The sequence below is a fragment of the Emydura macquarii genome, unplaced genomic scaffold (genome assembly GCF_026122565.2).
Source record: "Emydura macquarii macquarii isolate MOO-44397 ecotype Brisbane River unplaced genomic scaffold, CSIRO-AGI_Emac_v2 contig_2897, whole genome shotgun sequence".
Lineage (NCBI taxonomy): Eukaryota > Metazoa > Chordata > Testudines > Chelidae > Emydura > Emydura macquarii.
In genome coordinates this window covers 3,650,615-3,678,397 of record NW_027133034.1, presented here as the reverse complement: position 1 = coordinate 3,678,397, position 27,783 = coordinate 3,650,615, and the positions used below count along the sequence as shown (strand labels likewise).

Below are 27,783 nucleotides of genomic sequence, written 5' to 3'. Positions count from 1 at the left end.
TTATTTCTCCATAATGTAGAAAACCTTTATTTACTTTAATTTCAGAAAGACTGTTCCTACAAAAAAAATACATGAACTAGTTAAAAAACACACATGGCAATATTGCAGTTGAAAAATAAATGCAGTTATATGTGAGTGTCACTAGAGGACACTATTTCTCACATCATAAGCTAAACTGAACTAGAAATACAGCCCACAAAGGAAAGATCAATTGTTTGAAACTTAAACTATACATTAACCAAAAAGAGTAGACTTGTGGTCTTTTCACACTAAATCTTCTCAAGATAAAAACTTGTCACTTAAAATTTTAAATGTTTATGACATCACTTCACTTGAAGTGAATGTTGTTGCTTATGAGAGATACCATAACAGCATTCAGATCCTCTACTTATGCACAGAAAATGAGTAGCAAAGTTGGGGGCAGTGGCAGTTTCCCACAGAACTGTTTTCTGGAGCATATTAGCATGACCAAGAAAGTAGTTTAGTTTCTAGAATTATTCATTAAACTGTCAAAAATAGTGTTAACTTTCCTTCTTGTGATAGGGCCACTGGTCCATAATACTTTGGCCTGAGACCTGTAACTCACTTTGCACAAACCACAGAATAGTCACCACATGACAGTAAGTTTCAGACACTACCAATCAAGATAATTTTTAAAACCAGTGACCTGGAAGATCCATAACTCCCTGTCTAACAGAAATTGACATATTAAAATTGTATATTGCAGAATCCAACTCTTGCATAAATATTTTTGAGAGAAAATTCAATTAAGTGGCACATTCATATTAGCAGAGTGTCAAACACTCAAATGTCAGACTGAATATTCATAGAAGATACTAGGTAGGTATCATGACTTTTCTTCAATTGTACAGTTTCCCAACTAGAACTTTAGCTTTTCCTATAAAGTTCTACAGGAACAGCTTCAGACTTGTGTACTTTCAAATTTGATGTGTCTAAAAGCATGTCAGGATTCTTATTGTCCATGCCATCTAAGTCAATGTCAAAATCCAGGTCATCACTTTCCTCTGACTCCTCTCTTCTCCTGGTGCTGCTTTGGCCATTTCCATTAGTCTCATTCTCAGTCTTCTCTGGTCCTTTATGGACCCTAAAAGAAAACAAAGTATTATTTGCCAGGCTTTCAGGACATAATACATTTAGCTCCCCTCACTCACACACCCCCATTCATAAGAACAGTTATACTGGGTCAGAAAATGGTCCATCTAGCTCAGTATCTTGTCTTCCAACAGTGGCCAATGCCAGGTTCTTCAGAGGGAATGACTAGAACAGGTAATCATCAAGTGAGCCATCCCATTCCCAGTCTCTGGCAAACTGCAATCCCTGCCTATCCTGGCTAATAGCCACTTATGGATCTATCCTCCATTAACTTTTCTAGTTCTTTTTTGAACTCTGTTATAGTCTTAGCCTTCACAATATCCTCTGGCAAGGAGTTCCACGGGTTGACTGTGGCTTGTGTGAAGAAATACTTCATTTTGTTCATTTTAAAGCTGCTGCCTATTAATTTCATTTTGGTAATCCCTAGTTTCTGTTATAAGGAGTAAAGAACACTACTTTATTTACTTTCTCCACACCAGTCATAATTTTATAGACCTCTATCCTATCCGCCCTTAGTCATCTCTTTTGCAAGCTGAAAAGTCTGAGTCTTATTAATTTCTCCTTGTATGACAGCTTTTCCATACTCTAATCATTTTAGTTGCCCTTTTCTGTACCTTTTCCGATTCCAATATTTTTTTTTCGAGATTGGGCGACCAGATCTACATGCTGTAATTCAAGTGAGTGTAGCATGGATTTATAAAGAACCAATATATTTTCTGTCTTATTATCTATCCCTTTCCTTATGATTCCCAACATTGTTAGCTTTTTTGACTGCACTGCATGTTGAGTGGATGTTTTCAGAGAACTATCCATAATGACTCCAAGATCTTTCTTGAGTGGTAACAGACTCCATTTTATATGTATAGTTGAGATTGTTTTCCAATGTGCATTACTTTGCATTTTGTCAACACTGAATGTCATCTGCCATTTTGTTGCCCATTCACCCAGTGTTGTGAAATCCCTTTAACTCTTCAGTCTGCTTCGGACTTGACATACAACTGCTCAAGATAGTTATCTGCAAATTTTGCCACTGCATTGTTTAACACCCCCCTCTTTTTTTTTTTTTTATGATCACTTATGAATATGTTGAACTGTACTGGTGCCAGTAAAGACCCCTGAGGCACACCACTATTTACCTCTCTCCATTCTGAAAACTGACCACTTATTCCTACCCTTTGTTTCCTGTCTTTTAACCAGTTATTGATCCAGGAGAGGACGTTCCCTCTTAGCCCATGACAGCTTACTTTGCTTAAGAGCCTTTGGTGAGGGACCTTGTCAAAGCCTTTCTTCCTTAACTTTAAAAAAAAACCAAAAAAACCCCCCTACTTTTGCTGAATGGAAAAAACTAATGAAATAGTGGAGAGAGAGGTCCCTGAAGACAATCCATGAATAGTTCAACCAATCAAACTGTTGCTGGCCATAAGCCACATACCAGCAAATTAACACATGATGCTCCGTGAAGAGAAACTGCTGGCACAAGAGTAAAAAAAAAAAAAAAAACCACTGAATAGCATAGTTGCTATGCTCTACAACAACCCTTATTTGGCTTCTTTTTTCTGATTACTGTAATTCTGAATCATCAGATGACCAGTTAAATTCAAACAGTAAATTAGCTTGTGCATATTTTATAGTACTTAATTTCTTAAACCATTTTAGAGGGATCTGTTCCAAATTTTAGATGAAGTTTACCCATTGCAACTAAAAAAGTCTTATTGGGTCTGATCTCAGTCTCTCTAACTACAATGGGAGTTTCACCACTGGTTTCAGTAGGACTGAGATTGCTCTATCCTAGTGAATCTTGTCATGGTTACTTAAAGTGCATAGTCACACAAGGAAATGTACCTGGAAATACAACAGAATATTGGAAATTTCCAAAATCTTTTAAAAGAGAATGCATGAGATACAGCTAATGCAGGTATGTAATCAAACTTTCAGAGAACTACTTACGGAAGTACAATTTCTTCTTCCTTTCCACATTTAGCACAGACTTCTAATTCACAAGCACAGCATCTACAAATAATATGGTAAGAATCCTTTACAGTCTTTTGGAGGCATTTCACACTATTAAAAGAAGGAAAACAATATGAGAATAATTTGACTAGTTAGCCAATTAGTTTCTTCAATTAATGCTTGAAACAATTAGACTTTTTCTTATCAGAAAGTTTTATAGACTCCAAAGTGAGAGAAGACTATATTCTCTAATAATGAAGTTCTCTAAGTGCCAAACTCCTATGAAATATTTTGTCAGTGTTTAAAGTGTTAATTCACTGTACTATCATTTTTCTCTTCTCATTTTAACTTTTTAAATGTCAGTTTGGAAAACTAGCACAAAAAAAGGGAGAACTTTTTAATTCACAAATGAGAGAACACTCTGTCTCTGCTTATTTTAGAAGGCTGTTCGGTTAATTAACATTGCCTCTTACTTTGAAAGCTGTAGAATTTTTCCAATTTCTTTGACTCAGACAAGAATAGTCCAAAGCAAAATATAGTTCTAAGACATGTGCAATTTATAAATGCAAACTACAGATGCAGAGAAAATACATTGTATGCCTTTGAATTTTTCAATGTACAAAAGATGGTTTAAGAGTCCAAACCCACAAGAAGCAATGTACTACTCCAAACAGCATTCTACACCTTTAGAGGCTGTGGCTGCTATTACCAAAACACACATTATAAGAACCTGTGGCCTGAGGGTTAAACTGCCTTCAAGTTTGAATGACTCAAACATTCATGATGTATCAAAGGTCTTCTCTTTGAACAAAAACCAAGAAGATATTTCTGATTAAATGTTCTCAGGTCCTGACCACCACCAAGAAAGCCAGCCCTTCTCAAACCCTGAAGCACTTGAAGGATTCAAGTATACAGCTTCTCTCACAGCTGGGCTTGCAGAGTAAGCCAAAGAGGTGGATACCAAGCCATCAGATGCTCTTCCAGGTCTTGGAAGGATCAGGAGCGCTAAAAATGTACATCTTGTTGGGGCATGAGTACCTTCTTAAGCCACAACTTTCATTCACAGTCTGCAATGCTAAATTCAAAGACTGAGGAAACCAAGAGCAAAAAGTTCAAACTAAAATAAAAATTACTGCAAGAAAAACTAATAATTTTAACTAATAAACCTTCCTAAAAGCCTAGTGCTATTACCAACCACAGGAAAGACTAGTGGAAAAAAAGGAACTGCGGGGATAGTCAGGAAGTGGATACTAGAACACAGATTTGGTGCCTAGTACAAAGATCTTGCTCCTAGATTCACCAATGAGTAGGGATGTTAAAGCCCTGGGCTTTCAAACGCAGGGTCCATAGACTTGAGTCCCATTAACCCTAGACTTACACTTGTTGCAGGGCACCAGATCTCAAGGGGCTTGAATGTACAGTAACACAGGATAAAGTGCTCTAAAATTTTCTGTGGTAATGTCCTAGAAGAGGATATGAAAAGCTCAATCTGTAGCAGCAAGCTTTCCAAGGTGTACACTCATCAGATCTTGCAAAGCTTCCAGCCAAAGTCATGTTCATGTAGAAGCTTCAAGGAGAACATAAATTGCTTAATCTGTGCATTTTACACTATTCAGTACTATCTGGTTTCTACCACAACTCCCTTCCTTGGACTCCACTCTCTCGCCTTACTCAACACTCCACTCTACTTTAAAGATAAGTGACCTCTATGTTCATAGACATGTATCCCAGAAAGTCTGTCTATATATGTATCTCTCTCTCTCAACTTGTCCAGTCCCTGAGTCTGTACTCAGATTTTGAGGGCCAGAAGCTGTTTGCAGCAAAGGCACCCACAAGGCAGTTAATCATACATGCTGCAGTCAATGCAATATACTGATAGCCCTAACTCTGCTGCTGCATGTTTGCATTAATGTTTATCTTGGGAAGTGGAGGCTTATTGGCTTAAGTTTAGAGAATGTTTAAGTGTATCTGGCTCTCATGCTTCCTTGCAAAACTTCCTTGTTTGCTGCTCCTCTAGATGTTTACAAGCTGGCTTTTTAAACCCCCATTCTCCCTCAGTTAGCCCTGCCCCCTTGTTAAGGGGTTAGAGATAAAAAGACATAGGCTAGAGTCTTGTAAGGAAGCTGTCAGTATTGCCAGGAAACTCTGTAGCTACTAGGCTGAGCCCACAGCACCTCAAACAGACTACATTATGAATTGCAAGCAAGCACATAACAAAAACGACAAACAAATGTTTCTATTTGCATAGTTTCCAAATTATCTCCACTAACACCATGCATTTTATTATTTGAAATACTGCTCCAAAATTAGGTAATCCTAAATTTCATGTGGCTTTGATGAAACTATAGATCAAACCAGAACTGATCAATTTAGCAAAACTGAAGAATTTGGTCTAAACTTCAAATTTGGAATAGAACCACATAACCTTCATTGGATTTTTGTTGACATTTTTATAAAACTTCTCCATCCAGCTTCTGGCAAGCATCAGTGAGTGGACTAAACTGTCACATAACACTAGATCACTTTAATTAAAAAAAAAATCAGCAGCCAACATATCATGAAGAAGATGGAAAGAAGCTGTACAAAAATATTTCAGTCAAGTTGCTGTTTTAAGAGAAAAAGCAGTTTCAGAATACTAAATTCTTAAAGTTGAAGATTAACTAATTAGTCCCTTAATAGCCCTTTAAAACCCAAACCTCTCCCTCTTTACTACTTATGGCATGCATGGTGATCTTTCCTTCGTATCATAGAGCACAGCTAGTTCTAGCCCACTGGGGGCCCAAAGCGGGAATATTTTTGGTCCTCACTACTAAAACAGACACTTTCTTATTATAAAGTTCCAGAGGGGTAGCCGTGTTAGTTCGTATGCAGCTAAAACAACGAGAGTCCTATAGCACCTTAAAGACTACCAAATTTCTGCGGCCATAAGCTTTCGTGGGCTAACGAAGTGGGTTGCAGCCTATGAAAGCTTATGCCTGCAGAAATGTGGTAGTCTTTAACGTGCTACAGGACTCTTGTTGCTTTTTCTTATTATAAAAAGTGACTGGTGGGGGAGCCTCTTAAGATGCTCAGGGCCCTAAGCAATGGCTTAGTTTGCTTATGCCTAACACAGGCTCTGTCACAGAGCTAGCCTAGCTAGTGATGCAAAAGAGCATGAGTGGCCGGTTACAATACTACTGGGTCAAACACTTAGCACTGGAAAAAAAAACAAACAAACAAACTGTCCCTACCTTTCAATTGAGTTTTGAGGATCAGACCTCTGGATCAATGGTCATACCTCTCCAACTTGCATATATTACATATAAGTATAGAGACAGCAGGAGAAAATACTGAATGAATGTCATTAGGTTTACCTTTTCAAATGACAAATCACACAAATATCTAGACAGAGAAAGCTGAACATAATGAATTATTTAATTATTGTGTGAACTTCTAGGTCCCATCCAGCTCCAAGGGTCACTTATCCAACCAATCATCTCTATCCAAACACATGTTTATTCCCTAATTCTCTTTATCTTCCAATGATAAGAGGGAGACTTTTATAGTCTGTGTACCAGCTCCCGCAAGCCCTTTGCACACAGAGGTCATCTGAGTCAATGGGAGCTCTACAGCTGGAGGGCATGTGGGAATCAGGTTGTCTTGTCTCAGTAAAATTTTATATTTAATGTTCACGTGGAAGGTGGCATTAGTAAGAAGACTACTTGCACATCCTGCAAAGGGATTCACATGTGGACACTTAATCCCAGAACAAGCCCTTTATAGGCCATAGGACTCCACGTGCACAGATTTACTCACATGATTGGGATCTACATTTTTGTTTAAATTAGTGGATTTCACATTTGAACTTCTAAGCCTTCAAGGATCAAATTTTAGACTTCAAAGTATTTCTGTCACAAGGGGCTAATCTACAAGATTAACCTGTACAGTGTGAGGTGAGATACTTTAAGTAGCTCAGATGTTAAGGAGGAAATATTTCAAGATGCATAGAGACAGAGGAATAAGAGGATTAGTTAGAATGAAATTTTATTTACTTTGACTTAAGAGGAGAAGTTCAACAAAATGATGTTTTTCAATTATACAAATTAAAGGAAAATAGACAATGAGGGGGTTCAGGTGGCTCACGAGTGAAGGATCAAAATTTCATGAATATATGCTGCATTGATCCAATAACCCAACTATGCAGACAGGTAAAAAATTATTTATTTTCTTTATCTTACTACATCCACTCTTGCCGTGATTGTAAGTAGTCTAATGAAACACCTCAAAACATCATGAGACTGCACCTATCACAGAAGCCACAATGGGACATGGAAATAGCTCAGCAATTTCTCCCACCCTTCTTTTTCTTTTTTTTTCCCTCAAAAGACAAATACCCTCCAGATTTCATTTCTAGATACTATAATAGATCATGACTTTGGTTATTTCATGGCTGATCAGAACCTTCAGATGATAGAAGAATGGAGTAGAATTCTCTCAGATAACTACTTTTTAAATTGAATATGTGACTCATCTACTACACTGCTGGATACCTCTAAGTAAATAAGATAAATAGATATTCAATAAACTGTTAGCTGGCTACTTGGCAAAAATATATCACAGTACTAGCTTCTGCAAAAGTAGATTTCAGAAGTGTCTTTCTGAAAGGGTTCACTTTTGCCATTTTAAACACTGAAGGCTACTTTTTCCCCCAGACTTCTTTTAGTTTGTCGATTCCTATTTTTATCATCCTAGTATTCTCCTCTAGAGTCTTTTGAGAGAAATTAGGAATTTTCTACAAGTAAAAAGTTAAACTTGAAGGCAAACTTGCATTCTTTTTTGTTTGCTGTTCCCCCAAACTGTTCAAATATCCTACACTCCTTTAGTAATCCATGAAGTAGCCCTTGTTTAAGTTATTGTGATGCAATTAATATTTTTCACTTTAGTTTTAGTGTTTTGAGCTCGAGGAGGAGACTATTAATTCTGAAATCTACAAGTTACACCCACAAAAAATAACATGGTACAAGCTGCCAAAATCTGCAGTGAAGCCAATAACTTCAGCAGACATATGGGAACTGCAAAATCCGCACAAGTGAATTGTATAAAATTACTTTCTGTAGGATAGTGTTTTTCAACAGCTTAAGTTTGCAACTGTGTACACCAGTGCATAATTATATGATGTGGTTGCATTTAAAGATACTGATCTCCAGATGAGAGGGGGAGTTAAATCTAATTTTGCATAATTCTTTCATAACTGAATGTCTAAACACTAACCACTATTTAAATTTAGAGTTGACTATACTGTTGTTGCAAAGTATATACACAAAGTTCCAAACATACCAGGGTTTGACTGTCAAAGGCACAATGGGTAAGGGGGTGCATAATTTCTATAAAAGAGTTGAGCACCTCTCTCCTTTCTGCCTTTGAAACATTTCAGTTACTGAAATCTTAAATGTTTCCCCACAATAAGATAGAAAACAGTGCTTCTCTACCAAAAATCTTCTTAAAGGAATGTTTTTATTTCACTTAATCTGTTTAATGTGACCTGCACATCAGTAAACATTCTATTAGGCTAAAATACGTAATTTCAGATGATTCTGCAATTGAATCTGCATAGGTTGAGCTCTGCACCCTCACAGCTCCAGTGAAGTCCATGTATAAGGAGCAGTTTGTAATATGGTGGCTTTCATTTGTATATGTTGAGAATAAGGAAGCCCTGATAACTGCCAGAATTGTCTATTCTATCTCAGCTACTGAACAGACTTTTGTTAATAAAGTTGACTTAATGGTCTTCCATCCCCATGAATAACAAGAAAATCAACCAGTGAAAACTGTTTGTCATCTGCATAGAGACCATTATTTTATACTACATATTCCTATGAAACAATACACTTTATTTTAAAGCCCAATTAGAGACAAGGGAGTTCTGCCTGCATAAAAAAGTGTGGAATTGGGTCCTAAAAGGATTTATTTAGGCCCCTTTCAACAGTCCTGGCAGATGCCTATTCAATTTTTCATTTGGTGGTACTGAATGAGGTTTGACAGGCTTCAAGATTGGAAAAAATAAATCTCGTTAAAAATCTCTCCCTCCTCTTCCCCCCACCGCGCCCCCCCCCCCCCCCCCCCCAATTAATTTTGCACACTGTAAAAGTAGAGCAGTTTCCCTGTCACTGACTTACTGTACAATCTTAGGACAATCACTTATCTCTCTGCCTCAGGTATGTTCATATAGAAGATTAGGATAATTAGATCCCTCACAAGCACTGAAATGTTTACGTATTTTAATGAGAAGTGCTATATATGTAATAAAAATTAATGTTTTTAAAAACAGAATGTGTTCTCTTAAAAATGTAAACCAACAGCTTAATTAAAAAAAAGTAAATACAACTTTGTAAACTTTCTTGGAACTTCAGACTACTGAATTCAAAGCTCAATACTATAGCGATTACATCTCTTCTGCAGGTCAAAATGAAATTTCCAAAAATAATAATACATCCCAAAAGAGATTCACAAATTATACAATGATCAGCTGTGAAGTAATTCAGTTTACTCACCATTTCTTCGGTTTTGATAATGGTTTGTATTTGCTGAATTTTACACGCCACTCCAAGACTTCTTTACAGTGCTGACACACTCCCTCATGAAGCTTCGCATTAATTTTCTAAAAAAAAGTTGAGAAAGGTCTAAAATCTTTTATAAACCAACCAATTAGCAACTACTCATCAGTTCAGTAAAAGTCTCTTATGAAGTAATTTCATCCATCTTTTAATATCATGCAGCTAAATTGGGAAAAATGTATTCTAATGACAGTGCAAGAACAAGTTCATAAGTTTATCTACCTCTTATGTTAATAATAAAAAGATTAAACATTTACTTTTTTTAGGAATGTTTGGAAAAGTAAACATCAGACTACATCTAATCACAATAAAATGTGTGGGGTGGGTTTTTGGTTTTTTTGATATAGAAATGGATTTTGAGACATCAGCTTTGCTCACTGAAGATAGGTTACAAGTTCAATACCTATAATTTACATTAATATATTATATGAAGTGGGTAGCCTCAGACTTTTCTAAAAGCACAGATTAAATGGAAATGCCATGTCATATACCATTAGAAGGACATTTAATGTCTTACACAACATGAACTTAGTTCCCTCCATTTTTTTTTAAAATCAGTTAAACTAGAGAAGTGTTTCCATGATGCGGGGATACTTAGCATAAGTACATATTGCAGAAAAGCTTCCTTTCTATTCACTTAATTGGGTGAGAATACAGTACCCAGGGAACATCACTAGTCACACTAGAAAATAGTTATCCAGGGCATAGGAAATGTAGGCTTCCTTACACAACTCCCTTGTCTTTGAATAAATCAACCATGATCTTTATGTTCATTTCTTTACCTCAGATTATCAATGACATTAACTCTGGTAATGACATTTATCCACTAAGAACTTAATTTTGAACAATCTAGTTTGTTTATATTTTACATGGAGAGGCTGAATAATGAGTATTACACAGAAGTATGCTACTTATTTCTTGTTCATGAGTAGGATTATAGAAGCCAGTTTCAGAAGACTGACTACAGTTTTTCTTAACTTGATTGCCATGTATCATGTTCAACGAAGTGTCAATACTATATCTAAACATAATACAAAAGTAAGACTGTTTGAAATATATGACTAGTTGATAACCATATTAGCCATGAACACTACAAGTTATATGCAGTACAGTATGGCTGTAAGGAACAAGAGAATTAAAAAATTTCAGATTTTTTTTTCCAGAATATTGAACAACACTTATGCTTCAAAAGGATACCTAATGGATGTTTAAATGGCAACTGCTATATACAACTATATTAACCCGCAAATAATGGCAACAAAGTCCCAACTGATTGCCTATTGATTTAAATATTACAGTTCAGAAGCATCCACTCATAATGGGGCAGAAGAGCACACAAGCAGTCTCCCCAGTGGAGCTATGGGGCAGTACCTCGAGGCTGAGCTCCTTTCTTTCATTCTATCTGCTTCCATTGCATAGAGAGCAATGATGGAGCTTAGAGCAGAGTTCTCACTCCTTTCACCCTCTGCCTACAGCGTGAAAAGGATCTTATTATTTCTATGGTGACAGTGCCAAGAAGTCCCAGGCCCATTGTGTGCCTCCCCCTTCCCAACTGACCTACTTTAGACCATGTGTGTAAATAACTTTGTTCTCTCACATAAATGTATATCATGCCAAACAACTGAGTTTATAGAGAACGGTATGCCATGTTAAACAAAACTTCTTTCACTAGTAGTATTTCATAAAGTAATTAGGAGGTAGTAATTTTCCCAACCTCCCTGGGCCCCAGAGGACTCTGCATAATTTAAGGTTTTGAGGTTTTCTTATTTTTGTTCTTTTTTTAAAGTAAGATTGAGTCCTTCAGGATCTTCATGTTTCATAGTACCACTATGAAATGGAAATATATGGTCACAAATGCCAGAATTATGCAATTTAGCTTCTTTATTCCACCCCAGTAACCAAAAGGTACACATGCCTTTTATCCATTTACGTTAATTCACAGCACACAATAATAGGATGGTCACAAAACATCCTTATTAGAAAATGTTTTGCTGTGTATGCACATGTAATGATTTCTTAAAATGGAGTAGGCCTAGAGTAGCTCTTCTGGTAATAGGCACAATATATATTTTTAATAAATGATAAAGTTCCTGTCACCAGATGAGCTACCCTAGGACTACACCATTAAACATGTTCTATACTTTTTTTAAACCACGAAAATCCTACATTAATATTACAAAGTCAAGCACTCAAACTTACCAAATGCTAGAATTAAGGTTTTCTGTTCACATGCATTTTGATTCAGTCCTTAATTACAAGACACTTTTTTCCCACTGGACCTGCTGTCACATTCAGTGAATGAGTAGTAATACAACTTTTTTTCCTCTTTAAATCCTAAAATGTGTGACCCGTGGGTCAGTCTTAATGTAGGCCATCCACACCTTATGCTTAATACAAAGTTTTTAATTTCCGCATGAGAGTTTGAGAGTACATAACAAACATTAATGAATTCACCTTCACAACACTCCTCTAGTGAGCAACTGGTGTTATCCTGTTTTTATGGCTGGCAAACTGAGGCAGAGAGATTAAGGCCAAAGCAGTCAAAAAGCAGTTCACTGATTTTTGAGTGCCTCCTTTGAAGATGGCAATGGTGTGATGTTTTTTCCCCCAGCATAAAGTGCTATAAAAATGCTAACTATGTTCAAAGCTCAGCTCCAATAGATCCTAATTGCAATTGGGAGCACACACCACTTGTATATATCGGGCCCAGATGTCTCAAGTTGACCCAGAAAGTGAGTAACATAAAATTAGTGGCCAACTGTGAAAAGTTCTGTTTTAAATTATTTGCCCAGCATCCTAAAGGAACTCTGTGGTAGACACAGGGATAAAATCAATACTCCATGGAAAATTTAACTGCCTTAAACATAAGACTATCCTCTTCTGGCATTTCCCTGCCTCATTCATCCCATACCTTCCAACTTCTGCAACAAGGGAGACATGTTTCCTACAGACAGCTGCCTCCTTTACACACAACTCTGCTTCAACTCCAGATCAGTCCATCCTGTGCACTGACTGAGGCAAGGGTTCTGTGGGAAAACAGTATCATGTAACTAGTACAGTTGCAAACACTCCAGGACTGTCTTGGAGTCTCCAGGAATTAAAGATTAAAGACTGTCATGTGATGAAACCTCCAGGAATATGTCCTACCAAAACTGGCAACCCTAGTAACTAGACATTCTGTATCATAATGCAAGGTAAGGTTGCACAAGTTGTAATATGAGCGTCATCTCACTTGTGAGGTTAAAATATTAAATATTTAGAGTAAGAATTGTGTACTCCAATACTCATGATTTAATCTTCCATACTTTCCTACTGAAGATAGATGTCCTTGTTAAGAGTGCAAATAAATAGTTTCCTTAGTACAAGTTATTTTATCTTTAAATTCTTAAATCTTTTAATAAGTCTCAGGCTGAGTACATTTCCTTTTTATATATTGGTGTTCCTGAAAGTTTGAAGATTCAACTCTCATTTCTCTCACCTCCTTAGCAATTTTTACTCTACCTAAATACAAGAAGCTTACTTTCCTTCTCATTTGATTTAAGCCCAATTAATTACTTAGTAGTTTAGAATATTTTTGTAAATATTCTACACTATTTAACAGCCTCTACCTCTTTAGTGACAATTTTTCCCACAGTCCTGCGAACAGGTTGAGCAATAAGACCCAAACATCTATGTGCCTTCAGCCTTCAATTGTGATTGACAAAAATTGGAGAGTATTCCCTCCCAAAAATCAATTCTATTACTATTCATATCTCCTAATAGGTACAATCCTTAGTTCCCCCACACATCACAGATGTGACCTAGAGGCCCTACCCATACCTTTATCTCCTTCTCTTTTGCCTTAGGCCTTATTTACTGTGGAAAATTTGTGCAGATGGTGATTGTTTTGGACTGCAGCAGCTCCACCAGCATTAAAAGTGATAGAAACAAATGCAGACAAACTACTAGTGTTTCTAGTCACCATGACATCTGCTCCTGCCCAGCACCACTCTAGTCTAGTGCAACCCCGGGCCCCTCAAAAAAAAAAAAAAAAAACCAACAACAAAACCCACCCTTAGTTTTCCAGGGTAGAGGTCCCCTGAAAGTTGTCTTAAAATTCCTCTGGAAATCAGCCATACAGACCTTTGCAAGGAAAGGCTATTACAAGTGAGAGGGGAAGCTACCAGGCTACTAAAGCTTCACAAGTACATTGCAGCTGCATACAAGAGGTTGCTTTCTGCTGGTACAGATAGAACCAAAAAGGTAAAGCCTCAGAGCAAGGGGTGTTTATCTACCACACACTAGATTCAGGGGAGAAATAAAATCTGAGCCAGCAAATTCTTTCTCACCTTTGCTCCTTGAAGAGTTCCCTGTAACGACCCCCTTTATTTAAAAAAAACCGAACCAACAACCTGTCACCATGTTTTACTTGCATCACAAGTCACAAAAAGCATTTTCTTTGTCAAAAATATCTATTCTTGTGTTTGGTTTGATTTGTTATTCAACAGAACTTGAGGTTGACTCCTATAAGTCATTAAGAAGAATAATGCTTCATCCAATTGCTATGAACTGGCAATGGAATACATATGCTTTTTCTAAACTAGATTTTTGACTAGAGCCAAAAATTAAAAAGAAACCCAACCTAGAAAGCCAGAATTGCTTCAGAAAACAAAATGGAGGTTCATTAATAATTATAGCCTATAGAATACTATCTGATCATAGGGATGGATCCTGAGAATTCCTCTACAAAGCATTCAATAATTAATTAAGGTGTGTGAAATAAATAAGCTTTAAAATCTCATTGTAATATCACTTTTTCCTTATTTTAACAGTAGAATTTTGCATACTTTTTACAGGTATAGCTAATTACAAAGAGTAGCAGTACAAGACATTTAAAAAATAGGATGACTGACAGGAATATTATGACAGCATCAATAAAGATACTTACACAAAAGTGTAGTAAAAAACTTAGAACACCAATGAGCTAAGTGCAAAGACTTGTTCAGTGGAAAAGAAACTGCTAGCCTTTTTATTTGCATGTGTTATAACCATCTGACTTTTTGGAATACAAAACAAAAAAGGGAAGACTCATTCTGCAGACTAAAAATTACCCAAATCATCTGAATATATCTGTTAGGGTTGAGAGATGTTTAAAAAATGTGACGTGGTCTATAATTACATGTCAAGATAATTTACTAATTAATAATCAAACTAATTGTAATCTTAAAGGAAAACTGCAGTAACTAGTTATACCACAGATAAACAAGTATGTATTTTTACTATAATACACATTCAAAAACTAAGGCTGGGATTTTCAAAGATGCCTAAAGGAATTATATGTCCAATTTTTTTAAAGGTTCCTTTGAAAATACTAGCTACCCATTCAAAAATATCTATCTACTTTAATACCATCAGCCATCTCCATAATATCTAAGTATCTTCTGCACAAGGTCAACAGCAATAGTGAAGTCACTAATAAGTTTCATGGATCCTCTGGCTCATCTATCTTTTGGGGGGTGAAAAATTCTGCTTGGGATATAGGTTTTTGTCGTAGGTGGCTGTTTATTCAAGGCGTTGGTGGGCGAGGGAAGGAAATCAATGTTCAGTATCATTTGCTGTGGCGGAAAGGCTTTTTAGAAAAGTGATTTGCAGAGCCCTTAGATATGAATCCTCAGTTCCAAAGGAATCCTCAGCATCACCACAGAGATAAGAGTGATCTGGCAGTGAGTTTCTCCTTGGGTGAACAGAATACAGATCCTGGGATGGGGAGCAGTAGACAGAATACTCCACTTGTATTCCCTCTAGAATGAAGTGTGGAAGGAACTGGTTGCCTCACTGAGGAACATTGTTTCCCTTGGCATCAGGCAACCCCAGAAACAAACTTTCAAGCCTGACATCAAACTATTCACTGAAGTCTTCAGTGCTGATTCCCCTCTAGAATTGCTTTCTCTAAACCTCTTAGAAGTGGGACTTGCAGTGATGGCAATGCCTCTTTCTTTACTTTGTTCAATCTCTTATTTCTAAGGAAAAAGGTTTCTGTGCTAAGTCCAAAGCTCCTTGGCTTCCAAGACCATGCTACCCCACCCCACTCAAAAAAACCCAAAACCGCTCAGAACAGATTCTCAGGACTTAAAGAGACTTGAGCCACTCCACTTCCACTATGGAAGCTCTAAAAGTTTCTTACATCTTCAGATTGGAGGTGTCTTGTGGTCCTTGCAGGGCCAAGTGGTGAACTTCACGCAGATCGAACATGTGTTTGGTAAATGCTCCTCCCCAATGCATCAAAGCCATTATGTATGGGAGCCTTATGGACAGATGTCTCACATGAATGGCAGTTCTTAAACAGTCTTTTCCCCAGGATCTGCCACTGCAGCTGAAAAACTAGTATCACGGAGCTAGAAGAGGTTGTTCCTCTGGAACTGAGAAACACTTAAATACTACAGGTTTTAATTATCATTAAGCAAATAACTACTGTGCCATACAATGATTAGTGAATAGGCATTATAAGCAATCCATGTTTGGATTAACTAAGCTTTTCAAAGCTGATGCTGCTCAACTTTGAAATCAACAGTAGTTTCATCATTTTTAATGGAAGCGCAACTAACCCTTATTTTCTTAACATAGAAAATATTTGAAATTAAGTGTATATATTATATGCTATGACTTAAAACCTAGATTTCCAGAGAAGCAGTTTATCTTCATTCTACAATTACTTAATATCTCACCTTAGTACAGTAAACACAAACATGGTCGCAAAATATAGTGGGGTTTTTATTAAACTAATTATTGTAGGTGGTGCTGGCAGAGCCACCTATAGTCAAGTTCGCCTGAAACTTCCCATTATAAGACCTAGTTTACAACTTTGCCAAACAAACCATATGAGGCTGAAGTTTTCCATGCTGTCTGCCTATGGCAGAATCTTTTGGAAAAGTTTTTCAACTGAGTTCAGCCACGGCCAAGAATAAAATTAGGGGAGAAACCATATTCTTCAGTCCACGTTATTTTTATTTACAATTTCATTGAGATGCTGTAGTGCCTTCATACAGAGGAGAATGCGCACAAAATTTGGCAGAGGGTTACCCTGCTGTCAGGATGACTTTTGCTATCCTAGTGAAAAGTTGTCCCAGTGTTGCCAACTGATAAACCTTGAAATATCTCAGTTCACAAAAGCTCAGCAGAAACATGTTTAAAATTTGACAGCTACATTATCTGAAGATTCTAGCTGCAAGAAGAATGCTCCATCCTTTCACAGCTCCTGTGTGACAACTGCACAGTTTATGCACCAACCCAGAGCAACTGAGCATGCTCCATATTGAGCAAGTCGTTCTCAGCCACTGCAATTGCTGCTCCTAGCTACTAGGGGCCAGCATGGCACTAGGCACTGGAACGGAGAGCCTGTGCTCCCAATGCTCCTGTTGTTGCCAGGCACCATGAAAAAGGAAGAACCTGCACGATTCACCTGCACAGGGGAAAATATATCATGTGATCATGTAACTGACCACTGTTGTCATAGTACATAAGCACAAGGAAGCTAAATTAAAATTACCTGGGCAGCCTTAATTCTGGTTTTTCTTAATTTTTAAGGTTGCAAAGTCAAGCACTCAATGTTCCTTTTACACTTTTTAATGTAATCAGATACCCAGGTAACACCACAGCATAAGCATGTTAGCACCTTTCTGGATTTGTGAAGAACAAACATTTGTAGATTTTCTTCAGGAATAATTTGTAACTTTCGCCACCCTGCTATTAAAAGTACCTTTAAAAGTACCATTGACTTTTCTGTATGCTAATTTACAACGTGATAGTTGAAAACAGATCATTCACTTTCAGAATGTTCTGTTTTAAGGCAGTGGTGCCCGAACTTTTCCTGTTGCATCCCCCTTACCAGTAATGGAATCTGTCTACATTCCTTCCCCATTACTGCATAGTTGGCTCAATAGAGGAGCTTGGGCAGAAGGCAGAGCTGGGGGGGGGGGGAAATGGGGGATGGGAGAGGAGCTGGGCAGGAGGTGGAGAAGGAATGAGGACAGACCTGTGGCTGGGGGCAGAGTGAAGCTGGATCCACCCCTGTGGAGGCTGGCCTTGGCCCTGCCATATGCCCCCTGCCCCAATATTCCTCTGTGCCTCCTTGGGGGTGGGGGTGCACCCCACAGTTGGGGAACCACTGTTTTAAAGGAAAGGGATCATATTTTAGAACTTTACCGCGATGTGCTGTTTAACAAAGACTTCTTTTTCCTGTTGTGCCTCAAGGATACTTTTAGGATAAAGGAATTGCAAAATGAGTACTATAGCCTGAGTAAACATTTAAAGCCCTGCAAACCAGGCCATACTAATCTCCCCACCCCATGCTGCTGAATCAGTATGCAGTAATTTGTATTCTAAAGAGTGTTTTAGTATCATAATATCATTAGTCATCTTAATATGTTAAGGAGGTACCACATAAAGCTTCAAATGATACTACACTTCTGAGTTGAAGGAAGCTCATGACTATTAAAAGGAGTCAGCTTCCCTAGCAGATACTTCACTAATTTCCAATAATATGCTATGACTGGTATTGGAGAAGCAAACATTTGTTACTGGAGTGATGACAAAGATAGGCTCAGCAATGTGCAATGTACTTGGAATGCAAGAGGTCATACCCAAGAGAACTGCAATCCATGTAACAATGCTGAAGAACACATACTACTTCAAGTACTAGTTGGAAATCTATCATAATTAATAGCTTAAATAGGTATTTATCTATGAGAAATCGTGAGTTAATTTTAATGGAGACAAAGCACTGAACACTATAATTAACAAGCAAAAGAATGATGCTCATTTCCTGTTGCTAGTAGGTTTCCTGTACTAGCCCTGTTCCTGCAGAAACCAACTGGTACACAGCAATAAAAACAATCAGCATATCGTTCTTCAGTTCTGAAGTACATTAGTTTTAAACAAGTATCACCGGCAGATGAGTTAAAGATAAATTCTCCCCCTGCATCCCTCCACTTCCTCAATGGGTACCCAGCCCTGCCCATATTAGTCATAGTTTAATTTTTCCTTTTACACAAACTCCAAAGTTCACCTTAGGTTAAGATCAGGTGACTGGCTCACATGACAAAAAAAAGCTATGCCTCATACCCCCAGTCATCTGAATTTCCAGGAACATAGGGTTGAATAATATGAAACTACTGTAGTCCTCTCTCACAAAGACGTGCTTAATTTTATGCACTGAGTAGTACCAGTGACTTGTATTTAAAATGAAAAATACACATGAGAACCTTTAATAAATTTAAAGCAATTAAATTTAGTTTTGTAGCAAGTCATTTTGTAATTTAAAGAGCCAGTCCAATTTCTTATTAGCTAAAATATAATTAACATTTAAGTCTAATGTTCTCATCTTCGTTTGCATAATTAATATTTAGTTATATCTGAACCTTTTTCTTTTGGTTTTAAGATTGGCATTCAACGTGTGTGATTTCTGACATTCAATTCAAAGTTAAAAATCAGGAAAATTGACAACTACCATTAACAATTTTCAGATAAATATTTTTAGTCAATTTATGATAAAATGCCACTGAAATTAATACTTTCTTGTTAGGCATCATGCAATTTTGGTTTATCATCTTGGGTCCCTAATACACAATACCATAAAATATTTTGAGAGAGTAGAGCAAATTTAAAGAGTAGAAGTAGTTTGCAACGGGCAGGAAAGAGTTTTAAACCGATCCAGCAGTGCAAGTGGAAACCCCCACCAGACCTACAGTGAAACACACTGAGTAAAAAGAGGCTTGTATTGTGAAACAGTGACAGATGTGTAGCTGGACTTGCAGTCAGAGTGGAAGGGAGAAGGAAGTCAGAGCTTTGAAAACCAAAAAGGCAATTTCAGATCAGATATAGAAATGAAAAAGATTAGCAGTTTGCCGTCTCCTCATAGAGAGGCTGTTGCAGGATGCCTGTAAGCCTGTTCTCTGATGCCCTGCCGGTGTCTCCTGTGCCATTCCAACCTGTGGTGTTTTTGTAGCAGACTTGAAATGTAGTAATGAATAAGAGGGCTGGGTTGGGTGGAACCACAAGAGAGCTAAGTATGTGGAAGTAGTTCCTAGCTATTGTATGCATGTTTTTATAGGGCTTCTGGTTTTCAGGGTTTGTTAATTTCACTTTTGGGGAGTTTATTTTTAGCAATCTTGGGTTTTTTTTGTAGATGTCCAAAAATTGGAGGATTTTGGAGCTTTTTGTGTATATAATGTATTCAGTAATGTCTTTGTCATGTTCCCTTAAGCACTTTAACAGCACTATGTTGAAGTGCATTTGGGAAGCTGTCTTGTGCACCAGCAGGGTCAGACCAACTTAATATGTGAAACATTAGTATGCTTTAGAAACCACACTTCCGTAGTCCACATTATGGCTTTACATATGACTTGTATCTTAGGATTTATCTACACATAACCAATTCCAGTGTCCATTAGATAAATACCAATTTTCTTTGGTTGGGTGGGGGTTAATCAACTAAACCCAAAAATCAGAAGCCCTAGTTAAAGACAATGTTTAAGAATTTAACCAGCCAAAAATTATCACACTGTAAAGCTTTTTTTAACATCTAGACTGTAGTATTGGAATGTTTTAGTTTTTCTATTAAAGGGGCTATTTTAGATAAAAACATAATCCAGGTAAGTGGTGCTGCTAAAAACAAAATTCTAGAGACACGATAGAACTGTGACCTTTCTGTCAACTGAAGCATGAAGCCTCAGACTCATGCTGGACTTCTCACTGCTTTTACACATTGATGATAGAATGACTACTTCCATTTTCAGATGTCTAACTCATTCTACGAAAACAGAGGGTTGAATGCTACAGTCACTTGGAAGTCTCAAATCTGTGCATTATGTTTATTGATCAACAAAAGCAGGCCTGAACATAGTTTGGCGCTTTACTCAACTGGCTGCCTACAGGATTATTAATAGACTAACTCTCTCAATTGCTTCATACACATTTATGAACCAGAAAGACAGGTTGCAGTGTCCCTGTGAGTATACCTAACTGGTCCATGATCAATCTCCTAGAGCAAGAATCAGAGTATTCGCAATAGCAGTCATCAGCTAAACAACACTAAGGCAAATATGACTGATCCCACCCATAACTGTGTTCAAACCCAAACAAAACAAAATTCATCTTTTGATAAATCCTTCCCCCACTAGTATTACTACCCTCAGCAATGACACACAATGTGGAAATTAGGAAGGGTGGGAGACGAAACCTCAAGAGGGGAGAGGAGAAGGAAGAGTGGATTACCACATCTCTTTGGAAGAAGCATGGAGACACTGAAATTATAGCCCGTTTGTGGTTAAACTCCCTATGTTAGTTATAGCAATTAGATATTCTGGGGATATTAAACTTTAAGAAATTTACTCTTTACAGTGTGTGTGTGTGGGGTGGGGGGGGGGGGATATTCTTGAAATGCACTACAAAATGATGATTTTAGAGTGAGTGCAGTGGCAAGAAACAAATTGTCAGTGTGTGTTAATCTCAGATAGCTGTTTGACCTGTCAAGTATGGGTTATGAGAGGTAACGATGTACTCATTTCTACGCAAAATTCAGTTTAACCTTTGTATTCACAACTGAGACCACAACCTATTCCTAAGCCTCTATCTCTCTCCTATGCCAGTGCAATCAATGACTTCAAACTAACATCCTGTACTCTATTAAAACTCACAAAAGGCACACTAACAGCCCTACCCTTAATAATTAAAATACATGTGACAGCTGTAAATAAAGGTCTTCTACATAAAGATAAACATGAAACAAAACTAAAAGTTCACTTCAGAACCTGCAGACTCAAGATAAGAAGTCAATGTCCAAAACAAAAAAAATTGCACAGCAGTGAAGATAAACTCTCAATATACAAACAAAATGTGAAGTATAACTACACAAACGACTACAGTTAAAATAACTTATTCTTCAGAAAGAGGTAGGGTTACAAGTGGTAGAGTCTTAAATAGTACATTTACTAGAGGTAACTGAACTACTTTATAATATAAAACAGCAGCAGCTTTCTTTTCATATGCACTTGGATTCTGAATGTTGATAGCAATATAAATTTACACTACATCAGTAGCAGGATTAATTTAAATAAATTTGTCAACGTGCAAATGGATCCCAGGTCCATTTAAGTTACTAATAGAGAAAGTAGAGAGCACCAAATCAGATCACATCTATTGAGAGCACAATTAGTTATAAAATGACAGGAGAGATTGTACAGGTACCCACTCTTACTTAGCACCTCATGGAAACAATATACAAATTATGCTGAAGGCACAGGAATTTATAGATAAGAAAATACCCTATTGTGTGAAAGGATGAAGATTTCATCTTTAAACAGGTATCCTACATTCAAACCATAGATTTCCTGCTACTAAAAATCACCCCAGATAAACACTAGTTTTCTTTGTGTTCGGTTTGATATGGTTACTTTTTTAGAGTTGCTAGAGGTTTAGCTAATAACTAGGCTATGGAAAATATTTTAGTATTGGGGGAAGAAAGTGATTAACTAGCCGATATAGTCAATTATTTAGATTATATGTAACAGACCCCATTTTTCCTCTTACCATATCTCAAATGATTCAACCTTAAGCCACCACACCTGTCATTTCAGGAATCAGGGCTTGGCTTTCCTTACAGCAGTCCTGCTTGTCTGTGACTGATTAGGGTCTCCAGCAAAATAACTTTCCCCCAGTTTTTATCTTTCTTCCTTGTTTAATTCTTCTCACTCCGCTTACTATTACCACACTTCCTACCGAAAGACAAAAGTGCTATTGGCATTAGCTGTTTAATGCCTATCTATTTTCACAAACATATCAGACAATGTATTTCAGGATATCTACAAGTTTATGGGAAAACTTGTAAGTATTTTACACCCATACAAATTCCTAAAGTCAAATATGTTACTAGAAATGGTGACCTCAGTAAGTCATGTAATCAATATTAAGCTACAAATACATGTAGTACACTTACTAACTCAGCACATAAAATCTCTATCAAGCTACCATTAGGGCATTCAAAGGCAAGATGCAATATTTGAAGTAGTCCTAGCAATGTTTGCATGAGGTTTAATTTTTTGTGATTAATACAATATATGAAGTGTAGTACAGTATTCTATTCTTGGAGCCATGTCAGTAGAATATAATTTGCACAGCTGCAATGTCAACTCCAGAGACAAACCTCCCTGCCATCAAAAAAGTTAGATGGAAGTGACATTGTGTATGTTGAAGATGTCTCCCATTAACGCATCTTGCCAAAAAATTATGCATATAAATTCCATAATATAAATACAAAGCAATTCAGAAAGAAGAGTTTGACTTTATAGTACAAAATACACAACTGCAAAATGCAGAGCAGTTGCATCCCGGGGTTCTTCTGATGAGGCATTTTTGCTCATATGCTATGAAGGCCAAATAAACAACCATAGTTGATCTATTTTTCTTATTAAATAGTGTTAACAAACACTGATGGCCAAGTCCGCTTGGTGTATTGATATTGCCTCATTTTGAACCACAATGAAATATCCTTAAACAGTTTGATGCAGTTCTCACGTCTTCTTGACACTTACTGGTTGCATTTTATATAATGAGGAACAAAGGTCAATGTGGACTTCAATGCAGCTAGAACCAAAATATTTTATTTTTCTTCAAATTTGTCTTGAGTGCCTATGCTGAAGATCTAGATATTTGTACTATTATTTAATATAGCCTAACCTAAGGATAAATATCTAAACAAACAGTTTACCTGCTGTGACAGTCTGTATCCTTATGTTCATCCTTTTTACAAGACTCTGATACTTTTTGTACAAAATATGCCTTGTGAGGTATTATTTTAAAACTCAATCTGCTGATCATTAATTGTAGAATCTGTGGCAACATTATATGTAAAGTTATGAAATTGCACTGTATAAGACATGTTCCAAGCCAGGGAAACAGATTCAAACCAGTTCACCAGGGACAAAAGGCAAGCCAGCACCTCAGCCAGATGTCAGCATAATCAAATGGACTATCACTTGATTAAGCAGCCATTATTTGGCAGGAAAAAGGATGAGTGAAAAATGTACGTTGGCAAAGTAACAGCTAGAAGTTCCCATCTCACAGACTTGCTGTCAGTTGAACCCCAGATGAAGATGATGATTTTCAAAGAAGAGAAATGCTATAAACAGGAGAACAGAGGACACAAATCCCTGCTCTCCCCCTCGTCTCTAGGCACAGCATTGACAACGTATGAAAGACTAAAAGCTTCACTGAACTGGTGGGGAGGGGTCTTGGCTCAAGGGATCTAGCCAGACTGCTGTAAGCATGTGGGATGTGAAACCTTTTTGCTTTGAATTCACTTAGATTGTTAAATTAGGTATTAGTTTGCATTTTTCCGTTTTATTTCTTTGCAATCAATTGACTTATGCCCCACTACTTATAATCACTTAAGAACATAAAAACGGCCATACTGTGTCAGACCAATGGTCCATCTAGCCCAGTATTCTGTCTTCCGACAGTGGCCAATGTCAGGTGCTTCAGAGGGAATGAATAGAACAGATAATCAGCAAGTGATCCACCTCCTATTGCCCATTGCCAACTTCCAGCAAACAGAGACTAGTGACACTACAGAGCATGGCTTTGCATCCCTGCGCATCCTGGGCTAATAGCCATTGATGGACCTAGCCTCCATTAATTTATCTAGTTCTTTTTTTAACCTTGTTATAATCTTGGCCTTCATAATATCCTCTGGCAAACAGTTCGACAGGCTGACTGTGCGTTGTGTGAAGAAATACTTCCTTTTGTTCATTTTAAACCTGCTGCCTATTAATTTTCATTTGGTGACCCTAGATTTTGTGTTAGGAGTAAATAACACTTCCTTATTTACTTTCTCCACACCAGCCATGATTTTATAGACTTCTATCATGTCCAGGGTTGCCAACCGTCTGTAAATTTATGGACAGTTAGGAAAAAAAAAAAAAGTACAATTTTAACCCTGTCAGTAAATCCGTAAACAAATGAAAATGTCTGTAAAATTGGGTAGAAATAAAACATATTGTATTTTGACACTGATTGTCGTCCTTCAGAATCACTTCTTATATCAAAACTACACGGATCATGACAATTTCCTGTTTTCTATTATTGCACATGCCCAAAGAACCTGATTGATCATTTAACTGCAGTTAAAACAACTGCATAATTCCAAATTCCTGTGTACAGACTATCCTGAATGAGTACACACTTTTGTGACATTACTGTATTGTTTAGAGTATTTTTAGTGATGTCAGTAAAAAAAATCAACTTCAGATCTTCATGTCAGTAAAAACTAAAATACATGATCATGTCCCCCCCAAGTCGTCTCTTTTCCAAGCTGAAAAGTTCCAATCTTAAGCTCTCCTCATATGTAAAGATTAAAAGATTAAAATCTTTCTGTAGTTAAATTTGTTTTATTATTTTATCTAAACAAGTGTGTGTTTGGATTCAAGTGGTTGGGAAGCTCCATTGAGAAGGTTTGTGCATATAATTTTCTATTAATGAAATGATGGACTTTCTATGAGCTTTTGTTATTGAGGATGGTACTGGGCAGTACAAGACATACATTTTTGGGGAATTTTCTGGTGTCACTCTGCAATATAATTCAGGAATGGCTGGATATGGCACTCACATACTATAACTGGGCATAATTTACATGCTAGAGGCTGTGTATGAACGTGCCAGGCGTGGTAACTCTCACAGTGAAGCCATGTGAAAGGTACCTCAGGTTGGAGAATTGAGGGGACACAACTGTCCGTCAGTCCAGATTGTACCCTGGATAATGTCACACTTGTCCATTTCAAATCAATGTTGGATCCTAAAATATAAATACGTAGCAAGGAAACCTCCATCTTCAACCACATACTAATAAGACAGATTAGCCATGCAGTATATGCTGAAAGGGGGCCTGAAAGAAAGAAGCAGGATTTAACTGGCAGCTGAATTGCACAACAGCTTCAATTTCTAAATGCACATAAGATGTGGTTCCATATACAATACATTGCAATGCTCAACATGAAAGAGGCATGAATAACTGTGATAGGGCCCACATCAGAAAATGTTGGGCTCTTCTTGCCATACTGATTCTTAAAAAAACAAACAAACAAAAAACCCTCTTGCTTTCATCTTAGCATCCAATTGATCCCCAAATTGTGATTTTTAAAAAAAATAAAAAGTAACTGGCCCACTCCCTTGATCAGGAGGGCTGATATCTCCACCATTTCTTTCTGTATCCTTCCCCATCCACCCACCCGCAACCTGATGATATTGCATTGCATTGCTACTATTAGGGATTAATCACAGTCATAGCTGTCATCCCTAGAAAACCCTCTCCCACAAACAAGACACTGCACTCCACCCACTTCTCCCTCAGGGGAGCAAATGAGAGAACAAACAAGATGCGGCAGAGGTGTAGCTCAGAAAAAGGCAGTACAAAAACTTCTATAGAATAGAATCCCAGTCCCCACACTGTTCAGAGACTAAATACTCAAATGTGGGCTAGTCACAACAGACAAAATGAGGAGCTGAGCATGATCAGCATTCTCCATACACAGCCCCTACAGCTTTCCTAAATTACTATTCATCTCATGATCAATGGAAAAATAGGAAGCCTCAATAAGTCATTTAACTTCTAAATGAATATATTACCTATTGCTATGATTAAGAATAGTTATGTGATTAAAAACTAGAGCTCTAATTCTGCAATTAACAATGTACAGACCCATGTGCAGTCCCCAAAAAGACTTCAGTAAGGCTCTATGCAGACAGAAAGACCTACCAATGCATTGTAATATGTAGGATTGGGGTTAAAGTCACTTAGAAACAAAGGGAGATAATGTGCTTTATTCAGAAGACTTAAACAAAAGTCATTTACTATATTGTTTGTATTGTCCCTAGTACAATGGAGCCCTGATCTGGCCAGTCTTCTAGAGTCTACACATTATTGCAATATAAAATAATAGGCTAACTTTACATGATTAAAAAAGGGCTTAGAGGTTGGACATGCTAGGTTACCATTGTCACCACAATCCCATGTACAAAGACACATACTTTCCAAAAACTTCAAAAGTTTTTTAAACTATCCTATCTGTCAATTTAATAAAATATAGTGTAATTTTAGAAAACATTAAAAAGATGTTTTATATACATTCCAATACAATTAATATAAAAACCCGCAGCAATTTCCCCCCAAAGCCTGGGGGAAAGGGGAAATGCTCTGCAAGAATGGAGAGTAGAAGTAGCCGTGTGTGAATTACAACTCAGATAATGTGAATTCCTAAATTGGAGCTCAGTGATAGGCACAACCAACAAAGTTTTCAAGAATATGTTGTGCAGCCAATTCTAGATGCTTGTCATGTTTCTACACCTTTCTATGATTGTTAATTAGCAGCAAAGAGAAGATTAACAATACGTCCCTCCTTGTACACACAACGTGCCACCCTCCCACCCCCAGTTATCTCCTCCAGTAGATCCCGGGCCACGAGCTCCCCGGCCAGCACAAACAAGCGCCTCCCTCCCCGCTGGCTGCCCCCGATCGCGTCCTGCTCAACCCGCGGGCGAGGAGCGGCACCGCTCGAGGTTTAATTGCTGTTTACCGCACGGGGCCCCAGCGCCGCACGTTAACCACGACTGCTCGGCACGAGCTACTGGACGGGGGGGGCACGTGACGGGCTGGGCCCAGCGCCTCGCCCCAGCACCTCACGGGCAAATTCCTCCCGCAAGCGCTGGCTGGCTCCCGATGGCCCAGGAAGAGGGAGGGAGGGAGGCACTTCAGCCTCGGGACCACTCCCCCTCCCGCCGGCCTCTGCGCTCTCCCCGGGGAAGCGGATCGGCTCGGCTCAGCTGCCTCCCTCCGGCCGGGCCGGACCGCTCTGCTCTGTACCTTGCGCTGGGCGCTCGTGTCATACTTGTCATTTTTGAAAACTCGCGAGTTCTGGTGCCTCTGGGGCCGCGAGCGGGCTACGTTCCCCCGCTGGCAGCTCATTCCTCCCAGGCCAGGGACGCGGTCCGTTTCACCACCCGCCGGGCGGCTGCACGTGGCCCCTTGACCCGGAACACCTCCGCCGGCCTAGCAACCGGATTGGCTGCGGCGCCAAAAGCAGCCGAGCCTTCCCATTGGTCG

General features: G+C 38.0%; 1 protein-coding gene across 1 annotated transcript; it reads right to left on the bottom strand.

Annotated features, from left to right (window-relative positions):
* Window positions 1-27,709, bottom strand: CUNH9orf85 (chromosome unknown C9orf85 homolog). Its single transcript, XM_067568476.1, has 4 exons — window positions 27,544-27,709; window positions 9,594-9,700; window positions 3,061-3,174; window positions 1-1,105 (listed from the first exon to the last, which is right to left on the bottom strand). Exons 1-4 carry the CDS (start codon window positions 27,643-27,645, stop codon window positions 889-891), a joined length of 540 nt encoding a protein of 179 aa, XP_067424577.1. The 5' UTR covers window positions 27,646-27,709; the 3' UTR covers window positions 1-888.
* Between the last annotated feature and the right edge of the window lie 74 nt (window positions 27,710-27,783).